A 14,654-nucleotide genomic window follows, 5' to 3' on the forward strand; every position below is an offset into this window, starting at 1 on the left:
TTTACTTCAATATCATCCTGTAATTATATTTTTGAAATTGAATAAATAAAATACTAATATAAAATATTTAATTATGATATTATTTACGGTGAAAATTGCAGGTTGTAAACAAATAAAATAAATTAAAATAAATTGCAGAAATATAAAATGCACATAAATGTAACCGTACGACTCTTTACAGTGAACTACTCGTGAGTTTTTTGGTAGCTGGTGTTTAACGTGATGCAGATTTTTAGCATGCAGAGTTTGGGTGCAGGTATATAGTACAAAAAGTCGTCTCTAGTTATGTAAAGCTTTGTAATATTTATAGACAAATGAACCACCTCCGATCTCCTCTTTTCACCGACACTTCTCAGCAACTGTCTTCCATACATGCTTATCTTCATCCTGTACATTATCTACAATTGCTTATGATCATGTTGTCAGTTGAGGTTTTTTCCATAACTGTTATCGCCCACAATCTTTCTTCGTGTCTTAAATCTTCTACTGATGGTAACCGTTGATAACTGCTTTGAACCTTGTAATTATTTTGATATCATTTTTTGAGCTCTATCATGTCTCTTGTAAACTTAGAATATTTTTCCTTAAGTTTCTATTTTTTGAGCAATTTTTGAGAGAAATCTGTAAGCTCATTTAGTCTTGTAGACTTAAGAATAATTTCTCTCTCAGTTTCTACTTTTCGACTAATTTTAGGAGAAATCTGAAAACTCATTCAGTTTCGTGGACTTAAAATAATTTTCTCATCAATTCCTATTTTTTGAATAATTTTCTCTTTCTTCCTTTTTTTTTTTTATGTAGAAGTTATTTCGCTGTGGTTGCGCCTAAACATTTCAATTGTTCTTGCTTCAGACTTTCAGAGATCAGATACTAATTGCCATCCTCCATTTAGAGTATAGTGTTGTTGTGTATCGTTTACCTATTATCACTGTCGGAGGATGCAAGATACTTCAATCAGCTGGTGCGCTGCTCGGGGGTCACTTTTAGGACCTAGGGGGAAGGGGTTCGTCCGAAAGGAGGGTAGGATGGATTTGGAAATTAGGGTTCTGATTCGAAGAATGCCTTTTTCTTATTTTTTTTATAAATATTAATTTTTTAAATTTTTTAAAATAAAATACTAAAAATTAAATGACATAATAAATTAATTTTTATTATTATCCTCAACAGAAAAAAGTTGACAATAAAAGTTATATTTTAATATTTTAAACAAAGTTAAATCTTAACAGTTTTTCTTATAAGACTAAATCACTAAAACTAAAAAAAATAAAATTAATTCTGTTATATTTTTTATAAATATAAATTTTATTTTAAAAATATTTATAATATTAAATAGTGTAGTTAGTAATTTATATATTTAATGATACTAATAAAAAAAGAGTTAAATTTTTTTTAACAATTAATAAATCTTGAATCTATTATTTATTTTTTATAATAAAAACAAAAAATATTTTATTTTATTTCTTATAAAAAGAATAAAGAGAGTACATAAATATAAACATTTTTAATAACTTTATCCAACCGAGTATTTTTAAGAATTAATTTTTCTTTCTCAAAGTACTTGTTTTAAAAAATTAAACATTTATTTTTTACATTAATATCATTATTTATAATATACATTTTTAATTTAGAATCTATATTATTTAAAATCAATTTTGACGTTAATATCGTTTTTTATAATCTATTTTTTAATTTAAAATCTATATTTATTTAAAATCTATCATTTATTAGTAATCACAGTATTGACTATATTTTAAATTTATTATTTTAAACAATTATTTTAAACTAATAATACCTATGCAGTGAACAAAAAAAGCCTAATTATTGTAACATCCGTGTTCAAATAACAAGAGTCCTCTGGATCCTTTCATATACAGATTAAATTTAATATTTCAACTTTACCCACCTACTATACACATATCGGCACCCATGATAATTAGTAAATTTGTACAACTTTTCTTTCTAATCAACAGTCCAGGAAATAAATCCAGGATAATACCTTTGAACCAAAAATATCCGGGATAATACCCATGATTTGAATTTAATGTGCCAAATTATTCCGCGCGTCCCATTGTCAAAGCTCTTCCCACCGATAATGGCAGTACAGACTCATTTAGTACTACCAAATATCAACCTGCAACGGTACAAAAGGGCAGATTACTCCTTACAATTCCAGTCAGATACAAACATAAAAGCACGATGGTTCAGTAAGTGAAAAATAAGCATATTTCGACAAGAGGATAGGATAAGTGAAAAATGTGCGTGTTATAGCTGTACTATTTTATGAATGAGTCTAATTAAATCAGAAATGAGACTTGCTAGTTTCTAATTAGATTTCAGCCAATAACAAAAGTCCTTTTAGATAGTATATGCTAACATTTCTCATTAGCCAAATGTGAAGCTTCAGCAACTAAGCAAGCCCATTCTTAGATTCCAATAACTAAATTTTAGATAGTTATATCATATACAAGTTCAATACATATGAATTAGAATGTTTCAGAAATGAAAATTCGAGATCACATTAAGCCAATAATTGCAGATTTTGGTATATTAGTATGTTGTTCGGTTTGGCCTTGGGTGAACCATCCAGTTAAGTCAATTGAACCATTAAAACCACAAGTAAAGGTGTCATTGGCCCGGTTTTGAAACATAAATAACACCAAGAAATGAGGTTTTTTTCTCAGATCAAAATTTGTCACCCCAAAGAAGCCCACTTTAGGGATATTTCTGAAACTAATACCTTCCTAACTATACTTATACAAGTAACAGCGAATATTAACTCGTGCAAGAGATGAACAAGGTAAAAGTTACCAGTAGATGAGAATTACCAAACATTTAGCTTTGAGCGCATTCAAATGGGCGCAAGCGTAGCGACCCTTCAGGAAACTCATGCATTCTAAATGGTTCCAAAAGCTCAAAGGGCCTGCAGAAGACAAAATCACTTAACCCAGAAAATATCTAACTAGATTCCTTCTGGAAGCATTAAGGAAGAGGACGATTTCATTAAATATATCAGAAATAGGGAAGGAAGGATGGATCAAAAGATCATGCCCAATTCACGAATGACATTTAAAAGTGGAAGACTTTAAATCCAACCCTCCTAGTCAATTGCTTGACATCTATCACCTAGATGAGTAATCTCTGCAGTTGATATGATAGAGTATGACCCACAAAGAGAGTAATAGTAAACTAGTTCAATTAATATAGAAGTGAAGTTCAACATGTTACGACTCCCTACATTAAGAGCAGAATGATAGACTGAGGGGTAGCTTGTGCATATTGCAAGGCATTGTCAACATTAAATTTATTTCCAGGCCTCACAAGGCTTTGTGCTTATAATCCTTATCACAGGTATTCCTATATCAAAAAGAAGGTTTAATAATCCTTACAGAATAGAATCACGGTTACGGGATAATTTTTGTTGATTGCTCTCCATTGCAACCAACACATCACCAGTTTCTGGTCCTGCTGAACCACCGGCAACAGAAGATGGAACAGGAGCAGTTGGAGTCCATATCTAAAATAATGCACCGCCAAAAAGCTTCAGAGATTGAAGATTTTACACCCGAAAGATACGGCACATCATAGAATCACCATTCTCACCTTTATTGTGCTATCAATCCCACTGGTTGCAACAACAAAATCAAATGGATGGCATTGTACACAATTCACAACTGTAGCAGGAAGAAACAAATAGCTTCAGACAACCTAATAAGAAAGGAGACTACCAAATCCTAAAATCAAATGCCGCATTCTACACAGCTTACAACTGTAGCAGAAAGAAACAGGTAGCTTCAGACAACAATGTAAGAGAAGACTACTAAATCCCAAAACCTTAGAAAAATCAATGTTACCTGATTCATCACCATTCAGCATTTTTACGAGTCTACCAGTTCGTTTTTCCCATATAAACCATCTGCCATCATCACTTCCACTGGCAACATATTCACCTACAAATAAACAAGTGATCTTGAATAATCAAAATGAGGAATTTAAGATACTATAAAAAAAACACTCCCATGCCAAAAAAATAAAATAAAACAATAAAACCATATATTTCCCAGGTGGCTTTGCATATACCATTTGAACCATTGTTTTCATTTCTAAAGAAGATATTGGAATTCATAGCGAAGGAAATCAATTTGTTTCTTACTTACCATGTAAATTATTACATTGGTATTGGAATATATATATGTAAGTATTATCTTGTAATGATGATAGCTAGGATGCAGAATATATACAATAGAACCTCGCTGTGTCAATACACACAGTTTTTCACGATTAATGAGGGCTGGGTTGCCTGTTTTCATCAATCAGGTCAATAACTTCTTTCTATTGATAAATTATAGAGGAAATACCTACAATACTTGTGCATTGGACAGTGAATTGTGGCATACCACGGATAATCATGCCACCCCATCTAGCATAATCAAATCTACCATTTGTTGACTCAAATGACCTATGAGCCGAGTTTGAGAGTAGGGCAAGGTGTTGTATATCAACAACACTATATGGGGTTTTTCCCTATCTCTGCTTATTTCGGAAAGGTTTATGGCACCCTCAATCAGTTGTGTTGTGGTCAAAACTGAACACCATAGTGGATAGAAGATGATTGTTTCAATGAAAACACAGGTATAACACCAATCAAGCCTTATCTCAATAGGCAAGATCGGCTACATGGATCATACAACATCATTGATCAAAAACTAAATTTTCAAAAGTCTAGTGAAACTTTTAATAATTTTGTCTAAAATTTTTTTGGGTCTCCCTCAACCCGTCTTTATCGGACTAAGAGTCATACAATCTACTCTCTTTGCAGACGCTTTCAAAGGTCTTCTCTGTACATGACCAAACCACCTTAAACAATTTTAAATCATTTTTTTTACTATAGGTGCTATTTTAATATTTTTTTGTATATTATCATTTTGTATCCTGTCCTTTCTTGTGTGTCCACTCATCCACTTTAATATTCTCATTTCTGTCATTTCCACTTTTTCTTCTTATTATTCTTTTAAGATCCAACATTCACTACGATATAGGATAGTTGATTGTATTGCAGTATAATAAAACTTTCCTTTCAACTTGATAAGTACAATGAAAACATAAGTATAGAATATTAAAAATTTAATTATGCAAATACAAATGCTCAAAGGTCTAAAACTACTAGACTTTTTTTTTTTAATAAAAAAAAATTATATAACCATAAAAGAGAACACACAACAAAAACTTTAAAGACCTGTTTCAGAATGTGAAAAATCTGTTACACAAAGGGCCAAATATAGAGTAAAAAAAGGATGCAAAAGTAATTGAAGTATGACCAAACAAGGACAGAGCAAAAGACAAAGAGAGCCCTAGAGATCATTGGCAGGCCACAAACTGTCATGGGCAGCTAATTGCGATTTTTTTCCTTAGGATTGTAGGATTTATGATTAGATCATTTGTTCAAGGGCACAGGTTTCCAGGTCAGATTTTGTCTGAAAGGTCTGAAAGACACCTGTTTCCCATTAGTTTTTTTTATCATATTTTCATATTGAAACAACTTCTTGTGCAACAACACCTTCCAGCCCTAGGGTAGCTCATTTTCTCTCCTCTGATTCAAAACCTGCTTTGTGGTCTCTGTGGATGCTCTGTGTTGTGTGATTAGGCAGCTTTCTTGGTATTCTATGTTTCCTGTCTCAACTATTGGTATTCAAATGATTAACACAAAACTCCAACAAGGCAATACTAACATGAAAGTAATAAAGCAACCATGAGAAAGAGAAAATAGCAGAACATCTTATCTTTACAATGCTTGTTTGGAGTACGATAAAAATTAACTTTTAACAGAAAATGCTAAAATTTACAATATCATATATGAAATAGCATACCTCTTTGGCCAAGAAAATTAGCCTGTTTTATATCAGTGCCAACATTGCAGTGGCCAATAAATCTCTGTTTCATGTCAACAGCTGCTTCAGGCTGCATATAACACGAGTAAAAATTATCCAAATGTATATGTAATTTTTTATTAGTTTAGTAACTTTAATAATTAAAACTGCATTATCAAAGAATGGAGGCAACACCAAAATCTGAAGATTGTTGTACCCTTCTAGGATTATGTATTGGAACCAATAGAATGGAAGCAGAGTAAACATCAAATGAAGCCATTACAAAAACCTAGGAAATAAATATAAAAGAAAGCATAATTTTTGAAGGATCATATTGATGACAATGCAATAATAATAAGAATAAAATTTTATGTAGTAAAATGTACCATGTAAGACATTCTACTATTTTGAGAAGATGATGAAGGTGACTCGCATGAGCCATTTACACCAGCATTTTCTCTAGAGTCACCTCTACGATGAATTCTAAGATTTAAACTTCCATGAAGAATATTTGATTCAAGATCATGTCCCTCATCACCAGAGATTGATGTTTCAAAGTCCAATTCCAATTCCTCATCATAATCAGAATCATCCCTCTCTGATCTTGGACCATCTTGTGAGCCATCACTATTAGCCTCCGAACGATAGAGTATATCACTTAATGATAATATTCTTCCACCCCGATTGTCAAACCTTGATGCTCCATCATTTGTCTTGCTATTTTTTTCAGCTTCAGCTGTTAAATAACAAACCAGTTTTACTCACATAAAATCATAATAAAAAAATAGCATATAAATTTCCAATCTGGAAATTAGATTAACTAGATCAAATTTTAGCAGTTACGACATTATAGTAATTTTTAAATACTGTAATCATTGACCTACATAATAGAAAGGTGGAACGTGTTTCAGTGATCTCAATGGGGGATTCTCAAACTTCATCAACAAGATAAGTAGAAGAATAATTATGATGAATTTGCACATACATGCAGACAAACAGAAATGCAGCAACTAAATAGACACCCATATTATTACATCCCACCATGAAAGCCATCTTATCCATACCTAAAGCAATATCATTCTTCACATTCTCCACTCTTTCTGCAACTTCAGATTTGGATGGGGCCAATGAATGGGATGCAATAGCAAATTCCAAAGCTTCTTCGTGTCTGCCCAGCTGCATAAATATAACATTCAGAATTAGGTATAATATGTTTTAAGACTATGCCAGGTTCTGTTATAAAAAAGTATGCTTGATGCAAATAAATGGCATGAAAATGAAGTACGATTGAGCCATACAAGTCCCCTAAGGTCAAAACATTTTTTTCCAAGTGTAGATTCAATTATCATGTTTCTCGCCTCCAATCCTAGCTGGGACAGGAATCTTAAGGATTTGGTATAATACCAACATGAATAGCCCTCTCTTAATATTCAAGCTTTATGGTTTAATTATCTTTTATGAAATCTTTGTTTCTACCAAACAAAAATTTGTGACTCACCCTATTTGAATATGAGGCTTAATGCCGAGCCTCTCAAAAGCCAGCATAACAAATACAATTATGATTCAACGTGACCACATTTTAAAAATGTTTGTACAACAAAATTACCTGTGACAATGCTTCTGACATATAGTAAAGAGCTTTATAGGATGAATTATCAATTTTCCTAGCAGCATAGCAGTCTCTTATAGCCATATAAGCATCATTTTTCCACTTCCTCTGGATAAGGGTACAAATGTCAAAACAATTTCCATCCAGCAAAAATGGAAAAAAAATATAAACTGAAAGGAAAACCAAAATGCTAAGACTTAATTTAGTAATATCAAGAACAACCTTAAGCAATAGTGCAGCACGGGTACACAAGCATTCATGTTTTAATACAGGCCCAACAATATGACTGTAGCCACTCAAAACCTCATTACATGCCTCAATTCCATAATAGGCTGTCCCATTGTCCATTGATTTCTTAGCATGCTTTATTAGTTTCATGCATTTGTCAAGCTGCAAAACCCAATCAGTCAATTAAACACTGACAAGTCTTAGTTACACTGCATAACTACAGCAAATAATCATGAAGATAATCCCCCAAAAAAAAACAAAAACAAAAACTCCACACCTTAGCAGCGATGTTCTTTTTAATAGGAAAACCATTTGGGAAGACATTAGACACACAAGGTTGCAACTCTACCCCATTAATTGTTGGAGAGTAAGCCATCAGCTTTGATGCATCTTCAGAAGTATATTGCATCTCATTCACTCCAGCTGCATAGTGAAAAAGTTTAAGTGCAATCTCAACAACTTTTATAGTCTATACACACACACACACTAACAAGAAACTAACAGAATGGAATTTACTGAAATTACAATCATAAATAGATCTTTGACAGCATTCAAATCACACCACACTCGACCTAGACAATAACTTCAAGAGATCAACAAAGAATACCTGACAGTAAATAAAATAAATAAGGCTTACTCAAAGGATTATTTTAGGAATGGGTTCCCCATTAGAATATATAGGAATCAAATCAAGACAAGCAAAGGGTTGCAAAAAAAGGATGCATGGAAAACTCTTGTTGAGCAAACTAAAGGAAGAGTCCCAACATAAGCAAGGTTAACGTGTACACTCAAGAATTACCTTTCATTAAACTACAGACTACTCAGCACACACTTTTTCTTATGTCTATGTGACTTAAAGGTTGCAATGACAAGTATAGCCAAACAAGAAGACACTATGCAAGAAAAATGCATTCCACTTCTTGCCATTCATAAATTAAATTCTTGGATAATTAAAGCACTTTTATAATTTATTTTCCAATACTCCCAAACAATTTGATGTTTTGAACAAATAAAATGCACATTACATTATACTACTAGAGAAAATTTAGCCAATCCCTCAAATTGAACAAACAAAAGCACATTAGATAATACCATTAGTGACAAATAAATAAACGAGAAAAAAAAGTTAAATGTAAAATGCTTTACCATGATTTACATTCATCAAGTATACATGCTCTCCACTATAGCTGAGGAGAACCTCGTGTCCATCAGGACTGAATGTAACATGAGTTAAGTGCAAGCTTGGATGTCCCTAGAAAAGAGAAGATACAATTTGAGTGTAACAATATATAGCTAGAAGTATCAGAAAGACTTACACATGCGAAATATCATAACAAGTTGGAAAAAGGTGAGTGAATATGGTAAATTATAGGACATAAATATGTGCCACTAGGCATTTAGAATGAAAGATTCACATTACAAACTACTTGGTCTTAGTTTTGGCATTTGGAAGATAGGAATTACTAATGATATTTCTCACTGCAGCATTGTTTAATGTGTGGAGACTCCTATGTATCTTGTATTCTTTTCCCAAAATCACTTGCACAAAATTGACAACAAAATCAATATCCCAGCCAAAGCTGCCACTACCACAGCCACATCGCCATCACCTCCTTGGCCGCCACCACAGCCACAGCTGTCATATCCTTTATGTCTCATGACTATCACCATGATTGTCACCACCTTCCCAAGACCTAAAAATGCCCAAACCAACAGCGCATGTTGGTGTGTCAATGGAACAAAGACGTACACAGATTTGAGAATATAAAATACTGTCATTTCAATTTAAGACAAGGATACCATATAGTTGGAATCCAACATGGTAACACTCCCACCCTCTAGACTGGAATGGAATTCCCAATTGCGATTCTAATGAAAAAGGATATTTCACATTTCAAACCTCTCATTGACAGTAAACTTCAAATATTTGGCATACTAACCACCATCAACAGGATTATATACACCTATGACAGCATGAACAGGTACCCAACATTTCAGACAAGTATCATATTACAATCATAATAAAAGAAAAAAAGTCAGAGATGGAAAGAAATAGAGAATTTCTATGACTGTTTCCCTTTTCCAGCACAGCCACAGATTCCTACCCTCATCCATTATAATTACACTCCCAAAAGAGAAGGTAGAGAAAGTTAACATGAAGATATGAGTTTATATTTTACATAAAAGCTTTTATCAGAGATGAGAAAGAAATGCGAGAAAATGACATATACCCACCCAAAAGAAATCAAATAACACAGAATCCAGAAGTAACACACACAAACACAAACACACACACACACACACACTCATACATATATATTTATCTATGTATGTATGTATGTATGTATGCAAAGCTTGCCAACATATCCAACTTTTCCTTGTTTTTGTTTTAGGTTTCCTCATCCAATGGCATTGCATCCCTTCTCCTCTAAAAGAAATCCTTTCACCCCAAAAAAAGGACTTGCAACATTACTAACACTTAACAGATTAAATAAATTACTGACTAAAAACACTTCAAAAGTAGATACTAATAGATCAATAAAGCAAAGCACTAACACGATCAGAAAGATGCATTGGACAAAAGTAATTAACACAAGGAGGTGGAGACATTCTTCTCCGACAGGAGCTCAGAGGCGGTAGCATCCTTCTATCATATAAACGTGCAAAGGCATCACTGCAAGATATAAAAAGTCTGGTATCAATTTGAAACAGAAAATTAATTAAATAACACAAGTATCAACAGAAATATTTACCTCCCACCAACAAGGAGCAAGTGTGGTCTAGTTGAACTAATGTCACAAGATTTTAAAGCAAGGACTTGTTTAGGAGAATCGCCAAGTGACCTTTTTGCTCCACATCTTAAGTCAAGCTGACATTAACCATTAAACATGAGAATCAATAGACAAAAAAACACCAAGGATTCTCCAGCTTCAGAAACAATGATCATAGTTAACCATCTTTCCAACAAACTTTCAGGGCAAAAATTCTAAGAACTACATTGTACAAAGAATGTTGGCATCCTAACTATCTTCTGTACAAAAGCCATTTAATTTCCAGAGCATTAAGAAAAGGAAATAATGAGAGCATCAAGAGATTGAAGACGCAGCCAAGATCTCAAGCATAGAGCTCTTCATCATTAATGATTTCCCTTGAGATGCCTTAGTCCCAGGTTTTCCATGTGCACTTATGCTAGGAGGTAAATGAGCTATAGTAATTAATAACCCACAATAGTTTGAAAAACCTTGGAAAAATATCAGAACATCATATTGTATTCTTACCACTGCACATGAATAAAATGGAAAGTTAGTTTTTTCCCCCTCCATCCGTAAAAAAGTTAACTTTCCATTTAGTATAGGAATAAAGAAATGCATAATAAATACAAGTGAAAACATTTTTTTATAAAAAAGGGATCACATTAAAGATTTTATCAAATGAATTTGATTACATCCAATACAACAATATCCTAAAGCAGGTTCCAGTATACTACTCCAACATTTATTATGGAGAAAGGATTATAAATTTATATTGTATTGACATATGAGAACCAACCATCTATTGAGGTAACTTTCTATTCTAGTGAAATAGAAATAGCTTATTATTTCATCAGATCAACATGTCTCATGTGTTAGACGCCCCTGCAGATGCTCTAATATAGCAGATAAATTAATCTTCAGCAAACCAGCAAATATTACGGATATGAAGAAAAATCAGCTTTCTAAGATCACTTATACACATGCAAGCACTGAAAATTTTAAATTCAACTCCATATGTTCATATGCCAGACAAGGTTCAACTGCATTAAAAAACGATAAGTAGGAACAAAAACAACTAAATTAAACCCCTTACTAGAATATTTCGACACTCTTGGTGTGAAGATCCTGCTGGGGGACAAGAGGTACCTTCCCGAAAATCATGTTGTCTTAGCGTTCCATCTTCACTAGCACTCCATACAACATTGGGGTTTCCATTTTCAACCTGCACAAAAGGAACGCAGAAGACATGAAATTCACAGGATTCAGGTTAAATCAGATAGTCCAGCATATATTTCGTTTTATTTCTTTAATCCCTCCCCCTCCCAATTGATGTAATGCTATTGAAACTATGCTAATTCAGTATTTTCTTAGACCACATAACTTACAGCCAATTTCTTGATTCTTCGAGTGTGACAACGGTAAAGTGCAGATGGAGCAATTGCATTCTCACTAAATCCACTCCCACTTAAGCGAGACAAATTAAATACTCGGACCTGCCAAAATGAAAAATAAATAAAATTGGAGCATTAATATCACATTACCCACTAATATTGGAAGGATCATAGTATTACTTCAGCATCTCCAGCCCCAGAGACTACAAGATCATCAGAAGTTTCTGGTATAAACTTAGTACAGAATATATTTGCACTATGTCCAGTGTCAACAGAATGCAAGAGTTTTCGTCCAGAATAGCTCCAAATATTGATCTGCAAAATTTCAGGCAAATGGTTCAATGTCTTCTATTGCCAGAACAGATGAAGTGGAAGTTATAAAGCAAAAACAGAAGGGCTTTCCCCTATCTGTTTGTTTGCAATCTCTTGAGAGTTAAGAGTGAACTCATCAAACTAATCATGACTTCATAATTACAAATTATAAATTATATCAGGCAAAACAAGACCTAAAAACAAACAAATAATTATTCTCAGTACTTGGTAATTTGATGCTTCTTGATCAACCTCTATTTGGTTTGAAAAATAAATCATAACTGTGAGAACAAGAAACAAGCACAATATGTAGAAGAGAGGCAAAAGTTTCTACTAGAAAACAAAAGTGAAGTCATAGACCTATTTAATAATGGAAAAAGAAACTCCATTTTAACTCGCAAGAGGGAAATTTTAACAATGGAAAATCTACATCAGAAATTAAATTTGGTAGTTTAATGGACCCAAAATTATGTCAATATTTATTTCTTGTATATTTCTCTTCCAATATGAGATGTCTTTTTGAAAAAAGAATCTCCCTTCAACATCTCTTTCTCTGCTTTACATCTTTTCTATCATCTAGGATATGAAAATACAGTTTCGTTGACATTAAAAAAATGTGTTATACCCGTGTATCATCTGATCCAGATATCAATAATGAACCTTGGGAATTCCAAGCCACCGCATTAACACAGCCAAGGTGCCCCTGTTCAAATCATGAGCAAACGGATACCAACCAAAACTCAACAAATAAAATGAGAGTGCATATATTTGGGGGAGGGGCAGGGTTAAATGTACATAAAATGAAGCAAACAGCTGTGAACAGTTGAAGAGAATAATTATTTAGATCTACAGGTAGAGCCAGCATTTTTAAGAATTGATCACTACTGCCTACTTCTTTCAAGAAGATAAGTCTAATCAATGTGATTAATAATATAAGATACAAAAAGATTTCACAGGGACATAATACATATAAAAGTATGATAAGCCAGAGTAATCAGAACACAGAACAATGGCAACAGAATGCTGTTACCTTCTCTGAAAAACTGCAGCCTGTGTCACTAAAGACACTTAAAAAAATTATGTATATTCCTACATGCACAATCGCAAGTACTTAAATCACCTAAACCCATATCCACATACCGCAAATTTACCATAGCACAACAAATCAACATGAAGAGAATAACATTGCAGTTTCGCATTTCTTAACTTCAAGTTCCCACTAAAACACACAGAAACGTATATACGATAAAAACAAAAATCGGAAGAAATTGACAGCAATGCTATTCCTACAAACATAGAAGCATGATACACCAACTAGTAAATTTAGGTATGTTACCAACCTCTAACTCCCTTTCTTGACAAAGCCTCCGAATCAACGAGGAATGAGTCTGCAAACGAGGAAGAGCATCCTAAACAAAACCAGAAATACAGTTTCACAGTCAAAGATCATACGATAGAGCAAAGATATCATCGGCGAAAACCAAAGCACGTCTTGAATGAAACTACCATTCACCAAATTGATAATCGGATTTGACAATATCCACAATCTGGAACCATTAAGCAACTTGGAATTTAAAGAAAAGTAAAAGAAGAATACTCGAGGAGCGTGAAGGCATCGAGTGTCGAGAATGGTGCGTATGTTGCCATCGCGAAAAGGAACAGAGTCCATCGTAGAATCGGTGTGAGTGCGCAGCGAGAAAGTTAAAGTAGCCAATTACTCCCTCCCCGTTGCGTGAATGTCATCAATTGCAGCTAAGGCGGTTATACTTACAAATCCTTCTATACTCTTCTTTATTTCTCTTTTATTAATATTTCAGTAAATCATAATATATTGTGTAAAAGATTTTAATTATAATTATAATGAGCGGAGAATGAGGTTTGTTTTGGTAATTGAAGGAGTGCAGGAGTGCGATGTTGCGTGATATGTAAGCGCCCTTCATCATTGTACTGGCGGTGGATGATTGGTTCCGATTATGTTATGCTTTTCTTTGGCCACTATTACTACTATTACGTATCGTGTCCAACGTACCCGTCCACCATTTCTTTTATCTTCCCCTCTTATGGATAAGCCGAAACTATTCCCAAGCCCATGAATCCAATATCTATTACCCCGGGCCAGGCCCAGCGTAAATGAAGAGAGTAATAATACACATATGATACAATTTTTTTTTATATTGACAAAAATTCATTTTTATAAAAAAAATTATAATTTGTTTTTTATTGTATCACTCATTATTTCTCTTTCTTCTACTTCCATTTCTCAAATAAAGAGGCTTTAGATCAAAGATGATAATAGTCATAATAATAATAATAAAATAGATTTATCCACAAAAGAATTGCAGGTATATATACAAGATGTGTTTGTATATATTGTGCAATTGAGCACTTATTTAATAATTTTTTAAAAATTATAATTTATGTCAAAGATTATTATTATTATTATATAACCTCTTCCAAACCAACTCATGTTACTTGTTTGGCTTAAAAGTTGGTTCCACAT

At 33.2% G+C, this 14,654-nt stretch overlaps 1 protein-coding gene across 4 annotated transcripts; it reads right to left on the bottom strand.

Moving 5' to 3' along the window:
- Window positions 1-1,954: 1,954 nt before the first annotated feature.
- On the bottom strand, window positions 1,955-14,172 carry LOC113864274 (WD and tetratricopeptide repeats protein 1). 4 transcript variants are annotated; one of them, XM_027497819.1, is made up of 20 exons: window positions 13,752-14,172; window positions 13,495-13,563; window positions 12,780-12,857; window positions 12,023-12,157; window positions 11,837-11,944; window positions 11,545-11,673; window positions 10,452-10,567; window positions 10,255-10,372; window positions 8,845-8,950; window positions 7,976-8,121; window positions 7,693-7,860; window positions 7,468-7,578; window positions 6,926-7,037; window positions 6,248-6,597; window positions 5,862-5,952; window positions 3,849-3,944; window positions 3,598-3,668; window positions 3,384-3,511; window positions 2,823-2,917; window positions 1,955-2,128 (listed from the first exon to the last, which is right to left on the bottom strand). In XM_027497819.1, the coding sequence occupies exons 1-19, from the start codon at window positions 13,821-13,823 to the stop codon at window positions 2,830-2,832; spliced, it is 2,292 nt and encodes a 763-aa protein (XP_027353620.1). In that variant the 5' UTR covers window positions 13,824-14,172; the 3' UTR covers window positions 1,955-2,128; window positions 2,823-2,829. The 4 variants fall into 4 exon arrangements, 3 of the variants coding, with proteins under 3 accessions (XP_027353620.1, XP_027353621.1, XP_027353622.1); XM_027497820.1 differs by having other exon boundaries at window positions 2,806-2,917; window positions 5,862-5,955; window positions 6,251-6,597; window positions 13,752-14,072; XM_027497821.1 differs by lacking the exon at window positions 13,752-14,172 and adding an exon at window positions 12,380-12,435 and having other exon boundaries at window positions 2,806-2,917; window positions 5,862-5,955; window positions 6,251-6,597; window positions 13,495-13,537.
- Between the last annotated feature and the right edge of the window lie 482 nt (window positions 14,173-14,654).

This window comes from Abrus precatorius, unplaced genomic scaffold, assembly GCF_003935025.1.
Source record: "Abrus precatorius isolate BTA unplaced genomic scaffold, Abrus_2018 Scaffold4, whole genome shotgun sequence".
In the NCBI taxonomy this organism is placed as follows: Eukaryota; Viridiplantae; Streptophyta; class Magnoliopsida; order Fabales; family Fabaceae; genus Abrus; species Abrus precatorius.